We start from the raw sequence: 26,740 nt of genomic DNA, 5'->3' as shown, positions 1-26,740 counted from the left end.
GACAAATTTCGATTGGTTAATTCCAATAAAATAACTGGCCGATTAACTTAACCGGAAATTGGTAAAAGTCGCCCTCAAGTCTCCATTCTTGAAATATACGCATATGCAAATATATATAGTATATGTACATTATACATATATCATACATACATTAGCCCGGCTGCTGTAGATATCAAGTTGTATCAAGTTTTACTCCTACAGTATGAGGTTAAGGTAAAGATGTTTGTGTTGGCGGAATTAAAGGATACTGTTAGGATACCACCAAGTAATTTTAAGTACAAATTGAACGATATTGTTGCTGATGAATTAAACAGAAAACTTGCTAATAAAGTAAGCTATTTTTAAATTAATTTTAAATTATAATAAATTTACCGTCAGGAACTGATTTAAAGTAAATTATTATAGGTTTATAAGGATGTAGGACTCTGTATTACGCTGCATGACATTACGAAGATCGAAGAGTCGTATATTTTCCCAGGAGACGGAGCTTCTCATACGAAGGTGACATTTCGATTTATTGTATTTCGTCCATGGATGGAAGAAATATTAATAGGGAAGATTCGAAGTTGTAGTCCCGAAGGTGTACATGGTAACAGAATTTAATCATATAATTCAATCTTTATTGTACATAATTATTATATATAAGCAACAGGAATAAAATATTATTAGTTTATTGTTCTTGAGGCAGATTTAATTTATTGTATACTTTTCTTACAATTTTCAATTATCTAATCAATTTTTTATAAATCATGACACATACAAGATGAAATAAGACAAATACAGGATGAACTCATGATCTATTGATTAAGAATCAATCGCTTTCATACAGTAATATATATGTAATTTCTTATATATTAATAACATTCGTTTTTTTGTTACAGTTACATTAGGATTTTTTGAAGATATAGTTATACCACCTCATAAATTACAACATCCATCACGTTTTGATCAGATAGAACAAGCATGGGTTTGGATATATAAGACTGAAGATGGAGAAATGCATGATTTATTTATGGATGCAGGTAGATATGTGTGTGTGTGTGTGTGTGTGTGTGTGTGTGTGTGTGTGTGTGTGTGAAGTATCGCAATGCAGTATGATACATAGACCTATGTCCTTGTAAACTTATAGTAATATTTAATTTAAATTACTATAACTTAAAATTAATTTAAAAATAACTTATTTTATTAGCAAGTTTTTTATTTAATTCATCAGCAACAATATTTCAGTGTGTGTATATATATATGTGTGTGTGTGTGTGTGTGTGTGTGTGTGTGTGTACAAGATTAGTAAGAGCACTTGTCACAAAATTGAAATTTTTTATTTCAGGAGAAATTATACGATTTAGAGTAGTAAAAGAAATTTTTACAGAAGTACCTTTACCATTGGCACCTAATGCATCTTGTGATGTAAACGAAAAGCCGGAAGCTAATAATGTTGCACCATATGTTCTACATGTATGTTTCAGAATTGTTATAGTGATAATATGTTGCCTTTAATTTCAATAATATTAATACTTTTTTAGGGATCGATCGATGAACCTGGTCTAGGTTTACTTACCTGGTGGCAAAATGCATAATATACGTTATACATTCTAGGCAAACTGAATCTTCTAAGCAAATTAAATTCATAATTAAAGTACAATAAATTCTGGTCAATAAATTTTTATTTCACAGCACATTCCATTGTATTATTGTATCATCATTAAACATTGTATCTATGAGCAATAGTTTACAGTGTGACTCGGTTTTTCAATATAGCTTTGCCTGCATAGATATATTACGTTCAGTTTTGATTTATAACAGAATTATCATATATATATATATATATATATATATATATATGTATATATATATGTATATATAATTTGTACAATATATACAAAGGTATTGTGCCAAACATATGACAATGCATAAAAATGATCTTTGATTATTTGATCGCTGTGAGATATTGGCATTTCAATATTCATTCAGTATTGAATATAATATACGTGACATGAACTGTATATTTTCAGTACTGGCAGTAAATATCGGAATGCAGTTATCATTTCTAACTTGATTTAACAGAACAAATTTCAAATCTGTTATTATTACGATCCACAATCATATTACGTAAGATATTTTAACAATTTTAAAGAATTATAAATTTTCGGTGTTAACATGAAAGACGCGCGATGTTGTAATACGATATACATTGTGCAATCACAATGTTTCTTATATTTAAGACTTTTCTTTAAAATATCTTGTTTAATTGTACATCACATTAATTATTAATTATATATTTTAATTGGAAAACACGAAAAATGTAATTAGAAAAGTCTTAAAAGAATAATGATTGCATAATGTATGTATATTGCACCATTTTTTTAAAATTGCATATTGAATACATAGCGCAACAACTAAATTAAGAAAGACATTCTTTGGCATTCTATTGCTGTTGTCTTAATACGCAACTTAGATGTACTCAGTGCTCATTTAGAGTGATTAATATGATGCACTTATTTATTCATTAATAGCTTACCTATTCAATATATATGTATATATGTCAATAAAAAGTATAATACAACACATACCGATGTAATAAATTATTAAAATTATTATTCACTTGAAATACGCGAATATACCTAATTATATGTGTTACATTAATATATATATACTTAGTTGAGAAACCACAAAGAATACAGTTAGTAAAAAGTCTTAAATTTAGAAAACACTAATTGCACAGAGATATACGCGTATGACATTGCTATATTCGTGAGTGCTATAACCGCGTGAACCATGATTTTCCGTCTATAGCATATATACTATCAAACAAATAACACGAATCATGAATAGATTGAAGATAATACGGTCTGGAATGTTACCTTCTGTATAATTGATATTTGTTAAATACTTTCTTTCAAGCAACGTGTGTAGTAGATTGCAACTATAATCGCAAATAACGAGATAATGCGTACTCGATAGATGCATTCGGCGGAGATAATAATCGAGCAAAAATTAAATGATTAAAAATGTGTATTCTTAGATTCACTATATCAAATTGCTTTGTTAAATCCGTCAAATGCACTCCATGATATAATCATCATTTAAAATGTGTACGCGAACCAATCAAGATTATATACAATATAAATTTATCACAGTTCTAACTATTGAGTCTCTTGCTATATCTTTATTCAAACTTTCTACATTATTAGGAGGCGAAAGGAAGGACTCGTTAATTTCTTTTTTTTTTTTTGATGCATCATCAATCTTTTCTAATATACATTATTCACTTTTGTACATTACACATATGAGTCTTCTTTCTGTTTTGTCTAATTAATATAGATACAATTGCAACCATACATGCCCGTAACGTGATTACGTGGCAGAATGAAAAAATACGAACGGAAGTGCATGGGACATCAATGTATTAAAAATGTTTATGCGTTATATTTTGCAAGATTTGAGGGCTAGTATTCTCTTAGATTATTACGAGGAAAACAGTGTTCCTTCACTATCTGGACGTCAGTTGCTTCTTATTCATCCTATGCTGCTCCTTCTCATTTATACTACTTCCATCTTTTTGTTCAAACTATCGTTTTCCGCATTCTTCAATCAAAATCTGTTTCTTACAGTGCTTAATTCCTTCTGTTTGACACGTATATTTTTTGCATATGAACGAATTTTATTCGCAGGTATTATTCAATATTTCAATCTTGGTTCTTATTCAATATTTATTCAATGATTAGGCAACGCGGTAGATGTTCACGTAAATAATCAAACAATTCTCGTGACGTTCCTGGACAATTGGTTAATTCTAGTTCGTGTAAATGTCGAAGCTGTATCAGACTAGATAAACCACTACTTGTGAGCAATGGACAACCTATATAAAATTAAATATAATTTAATATATATCCTTATTACATATTAAATATATATCCTTATTTAATATATATCTTTATTATATATATATATATATATATATATATATATATATAGATAATTAAATTTACGCAATTTTCAACTTTTTCTATGCAAGTTAAACACACATCCACATAAAAGCATTAACGAATTTATATTAATTTATATTAATTATATTATTAATTAAAAATAATATATAATTTAGCAATAAAAATGTATTTTTAAAATTAATGCTTTTGTTTCTCTTTTTAATTAAATATAAATAATATATTTATATATATAAATTATATAAATAATAAAAATAAATTAAATATATAAATTTATATAAATAATAATATTTTTATTTAAATATAAATAATACACTTTATATACAATCTACCATATAAATATTTTAGAGAAGAAAAATTGCATAAATTTACGATTAAGTTGGTGTACAGGATCTCTTACCTGCCACGGACAACACTTGTAAAGATCTCATGACGCACAAGTGTTGAAGACCGAAATCTCTAAGTTGCGAACACCACCTCAAAAACAATGCACTCAACGAAACCATTGTGGAAATGTAACCGACGCCGATATCCGTAATGTGTACACATCTGTATAAAAATATAGGAAATATACGATATAAAAACTCCAAACGAATGCGTTATTATAAATTACATTGAATTTATTTTATAGAGAAACACGAAATATTAAATAAGATGTACCTGAGATTGATTTATTGTCTTGACAAATAATCTTTTAATGAAAAGTAAACGAATCAAGTTACATTTAAATAATCTTTTCTTACCTATCTAATGTGAGTTCTTCTAAATTATTCAAATCACAGGCGATATATTCTAAGGCTGCATCTGTAATCCTTGAGCACCAGCTGAGATCTAAGGAACGCAATCTTGGCAAGTTTTCTGCGATTAATTCAACGCCGTCATCTGTTACTTTACTGCATCCAGAAAGCGACAGCACAGTCAAATTGGGTAAGGAATGTACTAAAACAAAAATAAATACATTAATTAAATTATATACAGAAAACTTTGCTAAGTATTATCTTAACATCATAAAAAGATGCAAAAAATATATTTTCATATACAAATGTTCAAATAATATCTACTTTGAAAAAAGACGATATAAAAGATACAAATAAATAATACATTCATTTATTTTTCACCATGTCTCAGTTCACTATGACTTGAATCTGATTAGTGATGCTTGTGTGTGTGTGTGTGTGTGTGTGTGTGTGTGTGTGTGTGTGTGTGTGAGAGACAGCTTGAAAGCTAAATAAAGCCTGTGTTCCTTAAATCTAAATTTAATCTCAAGCACGTATGTACCTGTTTTAATTTCGGACTATTATTATTGCTATATCTAATGTTTCTTTGTCATTAACAGAAGAATGATAATTAAAATTTAAAATTAACAAAATTCTAAGCTTATATTTTCCAAGAATAATTTCACGCGCTCTTTGCCATCATATTATCATTTATTATATCACTTTATCACTTATTATGTCACTTGATTTTAATCGAAGAATAAAGATTCCAATTTGATAAAATAAAATTTTATTATCTATTTGGATTAACGTGTAATATGTTTTTAAAGTTAACTCGAGTTAATTATTTTTAAAGAGAAGCGATAGCGATTCTTACCAATATTTACTACACCGTGATTTGTAAGTTCCCAACAAGATTGCAATTTCAAGATGCTGAGTGCACTGCTTTGCTTCGCACTGAAGTATCCGAGTGCAGCATCAGTAACGTGATAAGCTTGTAGAGAGAATTCATAGAGACTCGGTAACAGTTGAGCCACGGCACCGACAGCCTCATCGGCGACATTAATGCAATCTGACAAAGACAACGATACTATTCTGGGGGTGAGGCATGCCCACAGGCCGGCTTCTGTTATCTCGTTGCAGCCGGCCAATTCAAGCTCGTATAAAGCCTAAAAATAAAGGCAAACTGTAAGTTGATATTGAGATATACACATACACACATATATATATATATATATATCGTGTCATTTGACAATCTCGTTAACAAACAACTACAATTTAGTCGAATCGCGAGCCGTAGATTAAGTCTCAGTTTGAATGGGAAATATCTTTCGCCTAAACAAAAGTCAGGCCTAAACATCAGTACTCCTTATTTTCAAATCAAAGCTGATCAAGAATATATATGTGTTTATTGTTATTCAATACTTTTCTATTTTCAACGTTATTTGCGGATATTCGTAATATTCTTCATGAATACATCATACAAACAAAATTATATGAATGTGATAATTCATATCGCATAAAAATTTTTAATCTTTTAAATCTTTTTTTGAATTTTCTTCAATTTATTTCAAATAAGAATAAAAATATCGTTCTTTTAGTTTCATATGTTTACAATTTTATTTATTGACATTTATACATTTATGCAAGTTTATGCATTTAAAAGCAACGATATGCAGCGAAAAGTAAGCGTACTAAATTTACCTGCAAATGGTCCAAAAGAGCTTCAAGACCTCTGTCCGTTATCGCGCAGCATCGCAATGATAAAGAATGCACGTATCGTTGTGCTAACGGGAAACCGCGTGTTAATTCTGGAATATCTTCATCGGTCGCACCTAGGAGGACTAACGAATCGAAGCCTCTTCTTACCAAAGAAGCGTAAAGTCGGGTACGCGCGCTCGGTTGCATGGCACGAGCCTCACGGCAACGCACCACTGGCACCAGTCCCGTCCAGAGTCGTGGTCTTGCGTACAAAACATCTCTCCATCTCGTGCAAACCTGCAGATAATAACACAATAAGTTGAGTTGGCACGCATTTTTCCTTTAAAACTACAAAGAAAATTGCGCAAATATTTAAAAGGAATTGTATTCTCGGAGAGATTTTGATTTCGTTTGCACAATTTATATTATATTAATATTAAGATATTGGAATAAAAAATTTCATTTGTTACGCCACCTGAGCTAAAGTTCTTCTTTCCGTAGCGTTAAAGTAGAGAAAAAATCGTCCAAGAAAATTATCGTCCTGCATCAGCTGCTCCCATGTAGTTGGTGGCATGTAACCACCGGTTCCTCCGCTGGCCAAGGGAACGGCTAGCTTCATCCTGTTTCTAGATATCCTAGTTCTGCTCGGAGTGACATTATTTAAACGTTCCTTATTATTGCCCGCTGGCACATTGTTGATAGTCTGCGCGGCACTTCGGCTGGGCTTCTCGGGCGTTGCGTTTGCATTATTTGCGCTTTGCAAATTCATGTAAGCGACGCTACCACTACCGCCGCAGAAGACATTTGTCACGCGTTCCATAACGCTGGTCTTGCCGCTTCCTTTAAAAAATTTAACATCATTTAACAATTTGACATTTTTTTCGCCGGTGAAAAAGCAAAAAGTTTGCGCAGATCAAAATGATTTTAAAAATCCAGAGTTGAAAAAAAAAACGGGATTTTGGAGCCACGGATGAAATTTGAATCAAGAATTCATGGAGTGAGGAATTTGTAGAAACGGAAACCTACAAAATTGGAAAGTGGGAAATTCAACGAGGATCGAAAGGACAAGCGTTTGTAAGATTTGAAAAGAAAGATTTGTACCGACGTTTAAGTATTCTCAGATGAAAACTTTGTATTTTTATAAACCTTACTTGTCTTATTTGAAAGAAACATTAACGTCCATTTCTATCAATGTAAATTAACTTTAACTTAATTCTTAGTTTAATTTATTTTTTATCTTCTCTTAATTTAAAGAATTAATTGAGAAAAGATAAAAGATATGTGTATCGTATCGCGATTAAAGTTAATCCAGTGATATAAATGACCGTAAAAGATTGTTGAAGCAAACCGAGAAGCCGAGAATCCGAGAATCATGAAAATTTACAATTCTGAAAAGAAGATTTACGGAATTTAGAACGTTACACAAGATGCAAATGTAAAATATGAATATTTTAACAACTGAATTTCTCCGGAAATATACTTTTCTTGGCATATACTTGGGGGAATTATATAGCAGGATACACAAGATTCATCAGTCGAAGAGAATTTTCTACTAACTTTTGAATCGATATCATTAGCATAATTATACTGTAATTTTTCTCTAATAAGATTTGGCATGAGATTATTCGAGACTTCTTAGGCTTATTCTAAGCTGAATATTCTATTTGGCTCGTGGTGCACCGCTATTTCCCGTTGTCATTTATCTTGTTAAATTATTTTTATTCTCAGCATAACTGCACCTGATAGTCTTATCTTGTACGAAAGGCGATAAGATTAACGCGATTGAATCGAGTGGCGAATAATTGGTTAATTTTTTTATCTTATTAATCAACGCACGCGTTACGTGCATCAGTGGCCAAAAGTCGGAGATGCAAAAGTAGGGTGGAAAAAAGAATGACGGCAAGGTTCGTGTCTCTCGTGTTGCCCTGAAAACTTTCTGGGGCTCTAGCCAAGTTAATTGCGATCTTGCCGTCCTGGTCCTGGCGTTTGTCCAGTCACAGATATTTCCTATTTGCGTATCTGAAATCGCGTAAATGCGATCGGCGCAATTAGGACGATATTAGGACGGCGTGTTTTTAAATCGTCAAGGATGGCGATCAATCACGCCATCCTTGTGGTCGACGCAGCGCGGTCCCCTTCAGGAAGGGAAAGGCGAACGAATCGAAGTCAAATCAGGCCATTTCGCTTTGAGTTGAATTCATTCGATTCTCAAATCGTGATTATTTAAGTGAGATTTTCTTGATCGATTGAGCAAATGGAATGGTCGTGATTGTCTCGAATCGTGATCCTAAATGGTCGAATAAGCGTGTCGCCTTAAAAACATTTTGTCACAGTCGAGTTTGCGGTATTTGCTGCTATTTTGCGTGTACGAGGACGTAAGCTATCGATTCCGTTGCAGTTGAAATTGCGACGACGAAAGTTACGTCGAGCGGTGCCATTTAATAAATTATGGAGAAAATATTGCGTGTAGCAAAGGGGTGAGCGTTCCCGCGTTACCTAACAAATTGGCATCGCTCAAGTGATTACCGATAGATAAAAGAAGACAAAGGAGACAAGCTTTGGCAAAGAGATGAAACCGATGTCGCGATTACGTAACATCAGACTCGAATGTCGAAGATTCCGTCCAAGATTCGTCGAGCGAGAAAAATCGCGAGATCGGCGTCGGCAACCCTTTGTCAGCAGCTTTTTATTTTTCATCGCCGTTTAAGCGGAAGATAAACTTGACACCAATCCACGCCACGCGAGGGTAATCTCCCTTCCTGCCCTCGATAGTGCTGCGCGAAAAAAAAAAAAAAAATCGAAGCTAACGCGGATTTAAACGCGGAGAAGGTGCGTTATGCTTTTACGCACGCTGTCACGAAGAGGGGGAGGTGGCGCGGTAGTTGACGGAAGGAAAGGTATCGAACACAGATAGATAGAATAGGTAGACGGACAAAGAGATGGGGATGTAAACGTGGAGTGGAAAGATGAAAGATGGCGAGGAGGGAAGCGATTCACCACCGACCATGATGCTTCGACGTCCGTAATCCCAGACCATTAATTCGTTTGGTCAGTTCAGCGCTGGCACGTTCGACGACGCCCTGTGCCGAGATCGAAGACATGATACCTCGATGAGGCACTCTTCACGTTTCGTTCCGCACTTGTCACGTCTCTTGGCGTCCGCGCGCTTCGTAGTCAAGAGTAACACGGTACAATTTGTAGATGACGGAGCCGCGTCATATTCGGCTCGATGATGGACGTCGGACGTAGATAGGGTGCGAGCGAATGTCTCCCTCGCGAATGAAGACGCTGCGCGCCGGTGACGCGCGCTCTCGGAAGGATGACAGCGATCGCGTGCGTGCGTGCGCGCGCGCGCGCAATCGAGATTCGCTTCTTCCTCTTACCCTCCTTTATCTTTAAGAGCGAATCGTCTTATATTAATTGTCGATGATTTTGTAACGATCCGGCTTGAACTGAATCGCGAAAAAAAAAAGGGGAACGAAAAATTAAGCACACGCCACCAGAGAATAATCAATAATTGCGCAGAATCGGCGCAGGATAATCCGCTATTTGATATGATGCCCGGGTCACGGTTAACGTCAACGTCGCCGATGATGAGTCACCTCGTCGAGTCAGCGATATTCGCGAGCGTTGTTCGCGAATCTCTCTGTTTACATGTCAACGGTGGCGGGCATGGCAAAAGCGAGGCTGGAACGCGCGGCTGCCGTTGCAGCGGCCACGACGACACGTAAGGGTGGTTTGCGCGAGACTGAATCGATACTCGCGCGTTGCTGAACTTGTCTGGTTGCCTCTCTCCCACCCCTGCTTATCGAGTGCCTTCCTCGAGCGCGTGTGAGCCAGCTACTTTACTTCTGCCTGCAAACCGCTCGGAACTGCGCGCCTGATGATACATAATATCGCTTTACCCTTCGGGATTACTATGGTTTTTCCTTGTATTTTGTACCTTAAAAATTAAGAATAAAATTTTTTGATATATTTTTAAATTAAAAATAAATAGAAATTATGAAAACGTATATGTATATTAATGGAAAAGTATATTTACATATAAAAGAACCAAGACTTCCTTTTTGATACAGTTAATATTTTTGTTAATATTTTACAGTTAATATTCTTAACGCGACAACTTCTATAGATAAAAATAGAATATAACAAACTTTAACTTATTGATTTTCTATTTTTCTACAGACTTGTGATTTTTTTCTGTATTCTTCGAGTATATTATCTGATATTTTTACTAAATGAATCGAAAATGTCGTATTAGTCAAGTTAATCAATTTTCAAGTATAGGAGTCAGATGAAAGCTTATAAATCTATAAGATATTATATGCGAACCATAAGATTCAAAGAGTCTCGCAGACTTCTAGGATACCTTATTCATCCATGACATTCAAACGACGTCAATAGCAAATGTCACCTTTTTGCAAGAATACATTATTGGATGTTTCACCCACGCATCGTAATAAAGAATAAACGACAATTTTTTTTTCTAAGGGTATGGGAAATTTAACTAGGCGATTGATTAATGAGAAATTGTATAGTATTCATTTCAACATTTATACATCGTTGTATTGGATGTAATATCTCTGATCTTCGCAATATAAAAAAAATTTCATGCTTACGCTATCTTGAGACCAGCAATGGAATTCTCTAAAAGCTTAATAAAAACAGAGATTAATCAAAATATATCACTTAACATTAACATCATAAAATTTGCAATAATATAAATTACCTTCAAGTCCCAAACTACAAGTTGTCCGTCTAGACTACTTGTGCTAAATTCATGATCGGATACCCGGCGAACACAATTGATCGTGTTTTGATGCACGCTATCCAAAGCGTTATCGTTCGTCTCATTCCTTGCTTGTCGATCTAGCGACTGAAATTTTCGCATAGCAGATAATCCAGCAATCTCTTTTTTCTGTGTGTTATCCAACTTTGAAACAAAATATATTTGTCCGTTGTCATCTACGGAATACAACATTGGCATACAGCTATGTCCCTGTAAGATAGAAAAAGTTAGTATATTTGTCGGATAATTTTAAGAGCTGCGATAATTACCGCGGCAACAATGTTATTAGAATCTATCCAAATGCAACTTAAAAACGGTAAATGCTCTGTATACAATCTCATGACCGAATATATGATTCCGTTTCCTTTAGTAGCGTCAGCAACACATATAGATGAATTGTGCGCTACCCAACAGATTTTATTACCACATGGGCTGAAAGCTACCGAATGTATCCAGCCACCTGAAAATAAGGATATTAAATTTAATTCGTAACAACAGAAAATGTTTAATTTATATATATATATATATATATATATATATATATATATATATTTTACATTTCAGATAATATAGGATAAAAAGAGGATAAAAAAAGACAATTATATATAGCTATACCTCCATTGGGAGTATTAGGAATCTCAGCCAACAATGTTCCTAAAGTAATATTCTGTACTTTTCCCCAAGCACTTGTACCAGGATCATCGTCCATATCACTGATAAATGCACTGAAAACACGGACCTTGTAGTCCGTAGATCCAGCAACCAGAACCTTATTGTCCGGATGCCAGTCAACAGTAGTTACCGTAGACCTCAACGGACGTTTAATATGTTTACATAACCACCAATTATTTTCTGATACAAAGTAACAAACAGCTATAACTCGTCCACCGGAGCCCACGGCAAATTTGTTTTCTGCAAAGACAACTTTTCTACAGAGCTGAAATAAGGAATATCAAGTAAATTCTATAAACGCACACCATACCTAGGGGTGACCATTTTACACAAGTAGCGGCTCGATTTATTCGGAGCAGAACCCATGCGGGATCCCACTTGCCATCTTCTTTCTGAGTCCACACATAAGCGTTCTTGTCTGCGGAACAAGTGACTATACGGTTAGTTTTTGGCGCCCAATCAATTCCCATGACAGCCATGTGATGTTCCTCCAAGGTCTCGAGCAACTTCCATCCAGATGAAGTACGTTTGTGCACTTGAATTTCATTGTTATTCGGGCATATGGCAACCTCTGCAAAAATGAATAAATTATCACTTTTTCCTATCAAATCTAACAATCAGCGATACATAGCATTGCAAAGAAAATTGAACTCCGTACCAGATCTATCTCTGTTCCATGCATGACAGCTGATGGCATCGACACCCAAATTATGTACTTCCGTCATTTCGCGTTTGCTTGTTGCTTGTAGAGGATATCTCAGGATGCTGTCAATTGCGCGCGCGGACGAGAAAATCGAGAATGGCGAGATGGGACGCGGTCGAATAGCAATAGTGATGAATCAACGAACACGCGGCGGACACACTCGATCACTCGAGGCGGGTTCAACGGGCGCGGTCGCCGATTAAACTTTATTAAACGAGGCTTTAGCGTGTGCACCGTGTGCGATCGTGTGCACCGGTAGCGCTCACGGAAATTCGCGGACTCTGGTCAGTCTACACGAATTTCCCCGACCTCTCCAGACGGCCGCAAAACACGCCCCTCTACACACCGGAATTGACAGTTCATCCGTAGATAGCGGGTTATCTGCCTCCTCTTCGAGGTTATATTGCTCCGGTTATACCTACTGCAGACGCGCCACCTAGTCCTTGAATTTTTATTCTTTTACGCCGATGACCTCTGTCGAATGTCACTGAAGCGTCATCTGTCCAACCACTGACGAGATACTATTAAAGACCGACAACCGTGGGCAAATTTTCGTGTCCATTAATGGCTGCGTTCAGCAGAGAAAGCAGATCAGTGAGCGCTCAGTGATTTTTCAATATAATTGGTCCTTGCCTTTAGATCTTCGTTGAATATAAGTGTAGAAACCAATCATAATAAAGAATCACTGAACGCTCACTGATCTGCTTTCTCTGTTAAACTCAGCCAATGAGGCCCCAAAAGCGGTCACGCCACTCCCGTAAGATTATCGGTATTTAATAGAGTCTATTCTTTTTAGCTGAACTTGCTGCACTAGTTCAGAATTTATTTTTCTTCTTCCAGTGTAAGAAAGAAAGATGAACTGTGAGTACAATCTAATACAACCAGTTCAGCTAAAAAGAACAAGTCTAATATCTCGTCGGGTAGGAACAAGTCTAATATCTGGTCCAACACCTAAAACGAAACTTTTGAGAGTTCAGTTTCAAATCGAGTCGTCTTTAGGCCGTTAAGTGGATGGGAGTGTTTTGTTCCTACAGTGATTTTTTTTTTGTGATGCGTCATCACGCATTTTCGATTTTTTGCTCATCATGCATTTTTTTTTATCTTTGCTCATACAACTTTCTTTTGCATTAATTATTTTTCGCATTGAATCGTGGCTTGTGTTGGCGCCGTTTAGAAACGGCCATTTTCCAGGAGTATCAGTATCAGCATCGAAGCTTTTGAGTCCTTCTCGGGCCGTTGAGTGATTCGTCTTTTGTCCTCAAAAAAATTATTAATTGGTATTGCGTCATGACGCTTTTTTGATTCTGCTCATACATTTTTCGAATTGAATCGTAGTTTGTGTTGGTGCCGTAAGACAGTTTCGGTCAAGAATAAGAAGAAGAAGACGAAGCTCTTGCATCGGTTACGTTGTAAACATACCAAACTGTGGCTTTAGTATCCAACTTTTATCAAAACTCGCGAGTGTTTATTCCTCTCTGCAAGCTACAATTTCAAACTTGAAAGAAGATCGATTTTGTAAAGTTGATAGCGAATTGGACCACTTGTATCGGCTGGAATTCTCTATTAGAATTATCTCTATTAGAAAAAAGGTAAGATATAGAGGTAAGATATAGAAACATAAATTTTAAACTTGCTAAAAGTTTAACAAATGAAACAATAGAAAATTTCAATCATAGCGATATTTACTAAGCAAATCTATATAATAATTCTTATTTTTCTTTAATTATTTTTTTTTCTGATAGTTGACTCAAATAAGCTGTTGATTTAATAGGTTGTTTTTTTCTAAAAGTAGCGATTATAATAGATATAAAGTAGTCAATTGCAGCTATGCGCGCGCGCGCGCGCGCGCGCGTGTGTGTGTGTGTGTAGGCGCATGCGTATGATTGCAACAGATTTATTTTCGCGGAGCAAACCGCCACTGTGCGTGCAGAGCACAAAGATAAAACACGCTTTTGTTTAATTCCTTAGACCTACCTTACGTTTGATATAGCTAAGACGTAATCAAATATTTTACGCTGCGAAGAGAGATCGTAAAGTGATGGCAATGCCGCGCTTCGAATTGCGATTCTCAATTTCAAATACTATATGCAACGCATATTTTTTAATATTTTTTTTATTTCTATTGCATATTTTTTAAATCTACTAATGTGCAAGTTAATATATAAATTATATAAAAGTACCTCTTTAGAATTTAATTAAATCTTATAACTTAATTAATACTTTTTAAATGAAACATATCGAGCGCATTGCATTGACATATTACATTGTATTTATGCCTGTACATGCATTTATGTTTAAATCGAAATACTTTTATTTATATTAAATGACAGATATCTATATGTAAGAGTCATATATCTGTACATATAAATTTCAAGAAATAAATTTCGAGAAAGAGAGAGAGAAATTTTATTATCTCATTATATAATTTAAAGATTGAATGAAATTTTCTTAGGGATTTTTATCATCAAATCATTTTTTAATCATTAAAGCAACATGTTTGATAAATATGCTTGATACTTATTTATATTGTACGATAACAATAATATAAAATTCAATTTCTATCATTTTGTACACTTTCAATCCCTTTCAATATTTTAGAATACATTGGTTATTAAAATGATATGTATATACAGCAACATATATTTTACTTTACTATGCAAAGCGGCTTTTTACCTCGCTGGCTCTCTCAAATTAACTTTTAATAGAATTAGCGAAATTCTATTTACTGCATAGATAAAAGCTCGCTTGTATCTCGGTGGTATGTATCAAAAGAGACTTTTTAATATTTAATACAATATACGACATGATGGAATTATTATCTTTTAGCGGATAGCGGATAAACATGACATTAATATATTAAGTTTTTCAAAAGTAGTAGTACATTTCACATATAATATGTTTTTGAAAACGATAATTGTTAATTAAAATAATGTTTTTTATGCTATAAGGTGCAGTTTTGAATTCGAATTGATATCATTGATTTTATTTCTGTACTGCAATTTTAGTATGAAAAAAGAAAAAAATAATTTTCATATCATCCTATATTTTCAAAACAATATCACCTTTCCCATTATCCAAATGACTCTATATAGTATCGACTTTACGAATGTTGTAACGCGACTACAATATTCGATGGTGGTCACAGTGAGAAAACCGGAAAACCACCTCTGCCACCGAGAAATCAGTCCCTCGAGAATTGACCAGGTCTGAGTCTGGCAAATAAACTGGTTAGACCACACACCGCTGCCTCGTATTCGTACTAAATAACTGTTCTCCAAGAGTGCCAAGTCGCTTTTGAAAATTGACTCTTCGTCGAGCTTAAGATTTTAGTCTCGATATATATGCGTATGCTAATCTCAACAAATTCAACAGTCCAAACAACCTGCTCGAGTAATAAAAATAGAAAGACAAATAACCGTTGCAGATTGTAATGCCAAACAAAAATTACACGAATGTGAGATTTGGAAATTTAGTTGTTGGATTATTTTCAGCCAGAGATTGAAATAAACATTTACAATCTTTTATATTCTTAAATGCGATACTTTCTATACTTTAAATGAACAAAAATATAAGTGCGTTTCTTACATTGTATTAAATATACATACAAATATGTTTGACTTGGTAATCATATACATTGATCATATAAATTTTCCGAAGATTCAGATATTCGTTATTTTCTAGAGAGATAGAATTTTGCGATTGTGTGTAACATACAACTTTAATATCAATTTTTTACAAGTTTTCTTAATCAGTTTTATTATGGTTATACAAATACATATATATAATCGCGCGCGCGCGTGTGTGTGTGTGTGTGTGTGTGTGTGTGTGTGTGTGTGTATATACACGATTGTATATATTCGCGTAAAATAACATTTTTATGCGAGAATTTTTGATTGTATTTCGTTCAATTCCTTCGGAAATACTCGTTATAATTTTCGCGAAATTGAATGTACAAGTTGTATCTTTCGGTTACAAGGAACGCAATATATAGAAAAATAGCATATATGTATTCGTAGCTGAATTCTTTACCTCTGTTTCTATAGATTGTGTTTTCAGATCGATAGTTGCGCGTGGGTTATTCTCTAATGCAAGCACGTGTTTCACCGATATTTTCCGTAAACTATTTTTAAAGTTATTTTTCACAACAAATTTAATCTTTGTATATCTATAGAACACAAATTTTTCATCAAATCAGAATAAAATTTATACTTTTTTCTTTTTTCTTTTTTTTTTTTTTTTTTTTTACAGAAAATAGCAAGGAATTTTTATTCGTCATTTTTTTGTTGTATGTTTTCTCGTTTTTATCTTTATATAAAATTTATTTGAAAAACAAGCTCGTTATTCATGCGAGATATTTGATAAATATCCGAAATTATTTCTTTCGAGGAATATTTCCAGAGTGTAAGGCATAGAAATTGCACATATGTCGACCGCGTTTGTACTTCTTATTTTAATTCTGACAGGCTACACTGCCACGGCTGTCACGTTTAGATCTCGAAACGAAGCCTCTCTCACCTCGGAACTATTTGAGTCTTCGTCAAAGACAAGATAGGACGAATCTCATTTCGGTCGGCGAGAAGAAATTTGACAGTAGCGAGATGAAAACGAGCAGAGATTTAAATTTCATTATCCTTCGTTCGTTAAATTAGCTCAGTTCTACTTCTTTGCATTTCGTTTTTACGCAATTACGAGTTATCAGATTCCGGCGTAGGCTTCTTCTTCCTTCGGTCTAATAAAGTCGCGCGATAAAATATGAGAGAACGGTGGCATTCCGATTTCCTATTTAAATTATTCTCGCGCCAGCATCGTTCGTCGAAGGTAACGATGAGCAGGAAAATATGGAGCTTCAATTTCCCCTTCTCCTACGTGTCGAAGATTCCGGACGGTGTATCTAATAAAATTTCCGCTAAAATATGCGATCTTGATCAAACTGTTCATTCACGATGCTTTCGTTATGATACAATGGAAAATTCCTTCACGTATCGCTCCCGAAAATTTGCAATGAGGCATGAGAGACAAGAATTTCCGTTATTATTAATAATCAATAAATATTTTTGAAATTATTTAGTAAATTGGTTTTTTTACTAAATTTTCAAGTTCAATAATAAGTAATAAATTTTGGTAAAGTTTCTCGTCAGATATATATTAAAGTTGGATGAATAAAAACTACATGCATCAGATATATCATAATAAATGTCTAGGCGTTAAATTGCGTTGTCGTTTTCTTATTTTTACGTGAAATTGCAAACTCAGCGTTAGGCGATACATTTAGATAAAATGAAGACCCAACGGACACGTTAATCTTATATGTTTGTCACAGTTTTATTGATACAATCTTTCTCGATCAATAAATATTTAGACATTTACATTGGCATAACTATATATAGCAAATAATTGCTACGTAATTTCTTTTTTTCTTTTTTTTTTTTAATGCATTTTTTTATAGCATTACTTTAGAATATTATGCAACGTAGATAGCAATGAAATTAACAAAGAAATATTTCTAAATTTAATTTAATAAAATAACGTCTGACAACGAATTTAATGCTTGCGAATAATTATTTACATTTGACATAATCAGTACAAATATAGTTGTTTAAATTTATGATTTATTAGTTAATTTGCGTTTTGAATCAATTGTTATAATGCTTCACTGTCGTTTCTTTTTTTATTTTTTACAAATATAACTCGATTCTTAGCTCACTTTTTTTGCTGGAGTTTATAAGTAAATTTTTGCATTAATTTAATAAAAATATTCGCGTGTGGGAATTTTATTATATATAAATCAGCGATTGAGTCACGTCAATGTTGACGTTTCCCAGTCGATCCCTATCGTTGGAAGAATATTTTAGTCGATGATATTGAACGAGCGAAATATCATCTTTGGCTTGCATATGGCTATGTATATGTCATGAAAGGAATTTTATCTGATATTGGGTAATAGAATTCGTGTTGAGAGTACCGAAGGGAGTGATGATCGAGAAAGAATGCCCATCAAGGAATGAAGACATTTAAAGTTACAATCTTATGACTATACTATAGTCCTATGAAAAAGTTAAAATCTCCTATGCAAAACTTTATTTTTGATGTTTGTCAGTTTTCTTATTGGTATAAGTCAATTTTAAAAATAGTGTAAATCCATTTGGTTATATCATTAAAAACTACTCGTATCATTAAAACACTATCATTAAAACGTGTTTATCATCACATATCATAAAATGTCACATATCATTAAAACGTACATTATCTTATTATATATTGTTGAAAACTGTTTGTTAATATCTCAATCTCGCAACGTTGGTTGACGAACGTCAACAGATGCCAACAGACATTTCTCGCAAAAATGTAGAAGCTAATATTAGAATCAATCTAGTCTTGCTTTGCGTGATCGCTAATTTAGATTTTATCCTAGACCGCACACGGATACTGTTTGAATGAACATCTCTTATCGCATTAATGTGCCTTTATTAGTGCGTTATTGTACTAACAGTTGTATTTGACAGGCCAGCTTTTGATTCAGAATTTACTGATATATAAAGAGGTAATTATGCTTTCGAATACAACGAAAGCATTATCTTATGACTGAAAAATTTTATGAATATATAAAAATATTAGTTGGCTAGTTCATATTATAGTTTGCTTAATTTAATATGAAAACTAAACGTAGCGTTATCTATATAAAGTAAAGCGGAAGCTTTGACTTCAGGCATATGGCTTTTCAATATGCATTTTCAATATACTCCTGGTATTTCAGTTTTATCCCTACAAACTGTTTTCTTTACACAGACTTAGGATTAAAAAATTTTTATATATTTTTTACCATGGCAACAGTTTGTGCAAAAAGACACAGCATTCTACGTAGCTATTTCAAAAAATTCATTTCAAAAACAGAAGCTAACCTGAGGTTTTTTTAAAGTAAGTAACTCTGGGGTAAATTGTCATCGTTAGCATTAGTTTTGAAACCCGATAAGTAAAAAATTGGATTTTACATTTATTAAGAATATAAAAAATAGCATGAAGCGATAAGCTTTTACTTCCGATTGCCAACCAAAAATTAGTTAAAACGGAGGGAGTATATGTTTTTTCACATATAATTCGACATGTATACTAAAATATAGATTTCTAAAACATAGATTTTGTAATATTTTATTTGTTATTGATATGTTGGATGACAGGATAAAATTTGTTGATAGTACAGTCAAAATGCGTGAGAGAGAACGCACAATTGTAATTTATCAGGGCCATTCACTTGGTCGCACGTCAGTCGCGTGTCTGATAGCATCGAACGATCTGACGAGATCGATACGTTAAATCGGACACGTATCATCATTAATGCAATGACGACGATAATGAATCTAATAAGTCAATATGACAGCGATAATTTTCATTGAAGTTTTTATAATCGAACAATGACAGATGAATTAAGCTGTTATGTCGACAGTAAAATGCTAAAAGTTAGTAACATCTGCACCGTAATCATTTATCTGCTAAAGTTCCAACCAAAAATGGAGCTACAGTAAATTAAGGGGATTTATCTCATCTGCGTCTCCATCTTTATCGTTTGCAGACATTAATTCTGAAAATTGCTGTAGTAATTTAGTCGATGTTCTTCGAATGACTCGCCACTGCTAAGTGCGCGAGGAACTTTCCCAACTTCGTCATCCCGATGTTCCTCTTACCCTTTTATTACTTGGGAATTAGAATTTAAAATCCAAGAGCATTTTGATTTCCTGAAGACGCATTCAAGTAAAGCTTTGAGAACGTTGCATTTCGTTGCATTTCGTTGCATTTTCGTGTACCGAATTGATAGAGACTAATCAATTTTTTGTTTGATGATGTTGCTTATAATAATATATATATATATATATATATATATCTATATATATATATATATATATATATATATAGTATAGTAGAGTAATGTTTATATATACTTATATATATATTTGTCGTGATAAGCTAGATATTTTAGATACAAAGCATATCTCCAAACATTACTCTGACGAGTCTGCTCGATTATAATGAAATGATATTATCTACATTTTGGCGTTTTTAAGAATAGATAAAATCAAGACTCCATTTAATTCTAGTTCTTCTATGTGCAATCTTGTAAAGAATCTTATTATATCACAAGTACTGTAATCTCAAATGAAACTGAATTATATTGATAATATCAACAAACATCTTCATTTTGTTGATGTCTATTCGAGAAGGTCACGCATACTAAGATTTATTTAAAATCAAGAATAACATTCTTATTTTCATGTCTCCGTATCGAATTTGCTCAACAGTTTGCGAATTGAAGTTATAAGGGAATGGGATAAGAGCACGAAAGGGTGGAAAGCGACCATACACACATATATATATATATATATATATATATATATATATATATATCAAGGAGATTGCCCACTCTCGTCGAATCTACGCGTAACAGTTTCTGAAACTGCTTATAATTTATGACGCACAATCCGACCAAACCGGAAAAAGCTATCGGCATAGTCGTCACTGCAGTAATCCGCAGTATCCACGGACGAAATATCTGGTGCGAAATCGTGCTTGCGAAACGCCGATTCTTCGCCAGCGAGGATTATCGCTTTCCAATTGGCAATTGTTCTTGCAACGAAAAGTATCGTTGATTATCGAAAGTTTCGTAAATATGGTTGCGGTGAGTGTTATTGACTGAATGAAATATCATTTAAATTACAGAGCGAGAGATGTCACCAATTTTTCGATAACAATCATCAAAATTATGATTGCCTAAAGGCATTTATTTTAATATACAAATAAAGTGGAATATTTAATCTAATTTATTTAGATTTAAAAGTATAATTTAAGAGAGAAAGCATCTCATTCCTCCATTCCATCTCTTGTCCAAATCTCAACAATCAGTTATATAAAGATATCTGACGAAAATGGTATTACATAGTTTATTAAAGGTATATTATTTTAGAAATAGGAAACATTGTACTCGTGTCTATGAAGAATAATAAAAAAAATAGGATAATTTTATTTCCAATCTTTGAAATCAGATATTGGCTTTAAAAATTTCTCTTTATTTTGTACTCGGCACAATTAAGTAATATCGGGATAAAAAGAAATATAAAAGAGAGTAGAACGGATTTTAAAAAATTACGAATTTACTATCTTGAAAATTAGGTTGAAGATTAGGTTGAAGATTAGGTTTTCAGATTTGCGAAAATGCGTTTCTTTCGATTTCGTTTAATTCGCTTATTTTTCACAATAAATAAATTTAGACGCGCTGTGCGCTGTGTGACCGATTAAACGCATCTCGTATATTCAGCTTATATGCAAAAGCTGCATGAGAAAATAGCATCGTGTTTTTCAACATGTCAAAATAGACCATCCATGAAAGCTAGATTGAGAGTAGGTTCTACTATGAGTCTATTACAATTTGAGAACAATCACGGAAGAAATCGTTTGCGTAGTAAATGGTAGATTCCAAGATTTCAAATTTATACGTTTTACGGTTGATGTTCTAAATGCAGTAAATAAGTATAGTAAAATCCGATGCACCACTTTTGTAATCAATGTAGATTCAATCAGAAATCCAGAAATGCAAAAATACGATTTAGTTGTCTGCTGTATTTGTATTTTTCCTATCGCTAATTAAGAAATGTATCACTGAAATGTATCTCTCTAAGTTGTATAATATCATGAGAAAGTATAACAATTTTAAAGAACGGAAAAAGATTTAACTTTAAGGTAGTATTAATCTACCTTAATTTACAGAATCTCAGACTTACACATTATTTGTAAAATACACCTGACACGTATACGGGGTAATGTAAAATTTAAGTTATCGTGGATTCGAGACATCGTTTGATGCTAGTCGTAAATATTGACAGTGCGCGATATTGCAACCAACCAAGAATAATATGCACTCCTATAAGCTACGGGTATAAATCACTTTCGCGCTTTTGGGATGTGATCAGAATAATTTATACATCGAATATACAATCGCGAAGAATACAATCCCGAAATTGCCAGAAAATGTATATTCATGTGTATCTTGGAAAACAATTTTTACTTTTATGTAATATTTCTGGCTTTCTGCCGATTAACGCGTGAATAAATTGAAGCACCAATATGCGATGCTATTTTGTAATAGCTCTGAAAATATATCGTAAATTGTAGATTCGTATTTTTGAATTGTATACTTTAACAATTTTACTTGGCAAGAATACTAGAAATTTTATATATAGACATATATGAGAGGAATAATGTATCAGTATTTAAATTAAATATATTATTTATTAATTACGTGTTTCTGAAATTTTGTTCTCACAAAATTTGTAAGATGTATTTATGTATTTACATACGCTGCGACAAAGCATTTCTTTAAAAGAAGATGAACATTTTTCCGATAAGACGTGAATTCTAATAATGCAGCTGTGTACAAGATAGAATCAATATTGTATTTTGTAAAAGAGGACACAGGCCATTCGCAGAGATTCGTATTAGTATATGTTACAGTTTTTTTTTGATAAATACTTGGGGGCGCTTCTTATAAAATGCTCACAAGAAATAAATGAGATACTCCAGTTTTTCGTGGGGATGTCGATGATATCAAGGACTAAACGTCTGTTGCAGGCAACTAAAGAAAAAAGAGAAAATAAAAAGATATAGGGGCGGCAGGCGAATGTTATTGTAGCGAAAATAATTGATTAGCAATAAAGTCTGACAAAAGCAATAAGGTAATAATCGAATCTCTTGCTTCCAAAAGACCGTAAATTAACATTCCAATTGAGTGCACTGATGACCAAAGATGAACGTCTCTGTGTGTGCGTGTGTACTTTTTATATATAACTGTGGCAATATAGGAGAAGTCATAATAGAAAGAGATAATAAAAAAAGATGAATACACGAAAATTTTATAAAGCATATAAAAAATTGATTTAATCAGCTATGAGAATAAATTGTAAAAAGAAATCTAGTGAAATAAAAATTATAAATGAATTAAATTAAATGAAAACATATCAATGTACAAATTTTTTCATTAAAATTATATTATCTGTATATTTATTGTTTATATATATATATATATATATATATATATATATATATATATATATTACTGTTACACATATTATTCTAATCTTTTTCTTATCCAAAATTTTTTTACTAGAAAATTCATTTCTTCTAGTTCTTATAATTATCCAGTTTTTATCATTAACTAGCGCAATTAATTAGCGAGTACTTTGAATCGTTCGTATTACTCAGCCAATATATAATAATAAGCCATTTCACAAGAAAAGTCTTTTTCCGATTTTGACAAATCTTAAATATTCGTCGCAAAATAGTTAAAATAACAGAAACTCGAATTTTTGGCCTTACCTTAACACAAGTTAAAAATTTGAAATATTCGTTTGAATGATTTATTCCATATTTTGTAATCATACATAATTAAACAATAAAGTTGATGATATATTGAAGAAATTACTTTTTCGATCTCACACATAATTTATACGTAGATTTATGTAGAAAGACAAATTTTATAAAAATAACTCATACTCACTTTTAAGAAATCTCTGTATATGCAATTATAACGTTAATGTAAAAGTTCATTACGAAAAATATATATAATATTTATAAAAATAAAATGCATATTTCCAGAGTTATATTTGCAATAAGATAAGTAATTATAAATTTACTTAATTAATATGGAAATAAAATTGTGTATTCTTAATCGTATATTTTTATATTTCAGGTTTCTGCAATTTGGAAAGGAAGAGGAAAAGAAACAAGGAAAAGGAGAAGAAAAGGAAAGAAATTGAGTACATGAGAGAATACGAACATTTCTTTAGTAATTCTGAAAGATTGTTTGGAAAAAGATTGCTAATGATGGATAATGGATATCATACCGTGAGTTTAAAATTTAATCTTTTATCTGCGCGTGTTGGAAAGATATTACATATTACTTCGCATCACGATCTATGGCTCTGTTGGCTCTGTTGGCTCTGTTGGCTTCATACTTCATCATTCCTTCATTTAACCTTTTAACTGTTATGCGAATGCGTTGTAACAGCTCTCGTTAATTCTTTAACATCTGCGAAGGTTTCTACATCGCGTTATTGCCCTGTATCCCGTTAAAAGCGTACTTGTTAAAGTAATCAAGGCAATTTTGCGTGTAGGTTGCAGCGTACGCGAACCGACCGAAACAAAGGCCCATATTCGCGAGGCACTAATAACATATTTAGCACTAAATGTGGTCATATATTTTTCAGTCGTAACACGAGCCGCGATCTTTGTAAGAAAAATAAAATTTGTAATTAGATGAGCACGTTTAGCGTTAAACGTCGCACGTACATTTACATGCTAATGAAACATTTAACGATTAAGAATACACTAGTATAATTTAAGAGTTGACAAATGATTCATAAGCAGTATTAACTCTTATGTTTCTGATAATAAAATGCTTCTTAATGTTATCACTATTATTATTATTACGATGACTTCAAGATAAATATCATATCGATGATTTATGATTATGACGTTCCTATTACGCATTAAGAGAAAAGAGAATAATGAATATTAAAATTTTATTAAGTTATACATAATAGGTGAAATTAATCAAATCTCTTTGAGGTATAGAAGTTTGTTAGAAATATTTAATCCCGGAAAAAAATATTTTTGCATAGTACGTAACATTGCAACATTGTTTCTTTTCAAAAAATACTTAAAAATAACTTAAATCATTTTCATACTTCTTTCTGAGAGATTAGAATTTAGATTGGAATCTCCCTTACAAGAGATCTTTTAAATGCAAATGCTTCGAAAATACTTTTTATGCAGATACACGCAATAAAAATACAGATTTGAATTTTTTATACGCATAAAGCAGAATTAGAGAAGTATTAAACAAGTGATATATCAATTGAAAGTAGTTCTTAAAACTATCAGCAGATACATAGATAGACAGAATAATTCCAAAATGAAAACAGATATATCTCTAAAAAAATATTACGTATTAAGTATACATTTAAGAATATAAAGACAAGACATTTATGTTGGTAATTTATTCTTTTTGATGATATTGACTTTGGTATCTTCTCCAAAGATTATCAGTTTTGACAGGACTTGATTTGCGAGTTTCGTGATCGTCTCGGTACGTTGCTGATGTATACATGTAACAACCCTTAACAACTCGTAAATACATATAATGCATTCGCGTCTGCCCTACACTTGGAACAGCGATAAATGTCCTTTTATTCGCGTGTAACGAAACTTCAACAAAACGGATCGATAAATCAAATCCGACTAATGTCTGCGTCGTAACAGAAGAAGACGCACGCATAGCGACTCTTATGATGGAGATGGATGAAATCGCGTCCAAAATGAAATTTTTCACCATCATCTGATATTTGATATATATATATATATATATATATATATATATATATATATATATACACTTTTTTCGGCCGATCTTTCCTTTCTCTTTTTTTCTTGTTTTTATTATTGAATCATGCATCATTCTAAATACGAGTTATTATTTTAAGTTTTAACAGTGCAGTTTTAACATTGCCAATTATATACATGATATACTTATTCACATAATATATTGTTTTTATGATGGAAATTATCATTAAGACTTATAAAATAATTTGAAAACTATCTTCTTATATAATTATGTACACTGGTATGTATCTGAGATACGTCTTGTTTTATTTTACGCAGATTTTATTATTCATACATTTGTATCGCTTTCTAGCTCCCAAACAATTCTTTAGAGTTCTTGTTGGACGTTGACTATGTTGCATCGCAATATTTTGCAAGCGTTCGATTGTTGTATTGTTAAAAATTATACCGCTTGTTCACAAAAGGTAGCATGGCTGACTGTAAATGCGCATATGTTTGCAATCGACTCGCTGCCATGTTTGTAAATCCACTTTACCATTTTGCGCCGTTAAATTGGAGCTGTACAATGAAAGCATCGATATCGTCGTGTCATAATAAAACTCCGTACAAGTGGCGCGAGCGAGAGATCGCACACACACATACTGCATATTTCTGTCACAAAACTTGTTAAACTACCGAGACGCATTTGACAACAGTATGAACGGTGTATGAAAATAAATTTTGTATAATTTTGTTCGGTGACGGAAGAAAATATTTGCTATATTAATGTCATTGATATGGCGCCATACAAGGTCACTTTTATAAAATTATTCATCATCACATCGTACTATTC

At 32.8% G+C, this 26,740-nt stretch overlaps 3 protein-coding genes and 1 long non-coding RNA gene across 13 annotated transcripts in view; 2 read left to right on the top strand and 2 right to left on the bottom strand.

The window, feature by feature from the left end:
* Nucleotides 1–101: 101 nt before the first annotated feature.
* On the top strand, nt 102–1,676 carry Polr3H (RNA polymerase III subunit H). Its single transcript, XM_089082436.1, has 5 exons — nt 102–330; nt 406–589; nt 882–1,022; nt 1,328–1,455; nt 1,524–1,676. The coding sequence occupies exons 1-5, from the start codon at nt 220–222 to the stop codon at nt 1,575–1,577; spliced, it is 618 nt and encodes a 205-aa protein (XP_088938562.1). The 5' UTR covers nt 102–219; the 3' UTR covers nt 1,578–1,676.
* A 1,539-nt stretch (nt 1,677–3,215) lies between these two features.
* Nucleotides 3,216–10,139, bottom strand: LOC105422064 (uncharacterized). Its single transcript, XM_089082435.1, has 7 exons — nt 9,366–10,139; nt 6,837–7,201; nt 6,365–6,658; nt 5,538–5,829; nt 4,688–4,883; nt 4,345–4,493; nt 3,216–3,859 (listed from the first exon to the last, which is right to left on the bottom strand). Exons 1-7 carry the CDS (start codon nt 9,460–9,462, stop codon nt 3,711–3,713), a joined length of 1,542 nt encoding a protein of 513 aa, XP_088938561.1. The 5' UTR covers nt 9,463–10,139; the 3' UTR covers nt 3,216–3,710.
* Nucleotides 10,140–10,880: 741 nt separating this feature from the next.
* On the bottom strand, nt 10,881–12,971 carry Arpc1 (Actin-related protein 2/3 complex, subunit 1A). Its single transcript, XM_011631252.3, has 6 exons — nt 12,481–12,971; nt 12,133–12,393; nt 11,766–12,062; nt 11,420–11,610; nt 11,091–11,360; nt 10,881–11,015 (listed from the first exon to the last, which is right to left on the bottom strand). Exons 1-6 carry the CDS (start codon nt 12,545–12,547, stop codon nt 10,977–10,979), a joined length of 1,125 nt encoding a protein of 374 aa, XP_011629554.2. The 5' UTR covers nt 12,548–12,971; the 3' UTR covers nt 10,881–10,976.
* Nucleotides 12,972–13,078: 107 nt separating this feature from the next.
* The window catches only part of LOC105422040 (uncharacterized), a 132,724-nt gene continuing 119,062 nt past the window's right edge, over nt 13,079–26,740 (top strand). For 8 of the 10 annotated variants that reach the window (XR_016140629.1, XR_016140628.1, XR_016140627.1 and 5 more), the window contains exons 1-2: nt 13,079–14,114; nt 24,257–24,411. This is a non-coding gene — a long non-coding RNA (uncharacterized LOC105422040). Of the gene's footprint in view, nt 14,115–24,256; nt 26,124–26,740 lie in introns of those variants that run through there. The other 2 variants (XR_016140626.1, XR_016140621.1) reach the window with 2 other exon arrangements.

The sequence above is a fragment of the Pogonomyrmex barbatus genome, unplaced genomic scaffold, assembly GCF_055798465.1.
Source record: "Pogonomyrmex barbatus isolate J1 unplaced genomic scaffold, ASM5579846v1 scaffold6, whole genome shotgun sequence".
Lineage (NCBI taxonomy): Eukaryota > Metazoa > Arthropoda > Insecta > Hymenoptera > Formicidae > Pogonomyrmex > Pogonomyrmex barbatus.
Note: the sequence above shows the minus strand (reverse complement) of the source record. Positions and strands in the feature narration are given on the sequence as shown.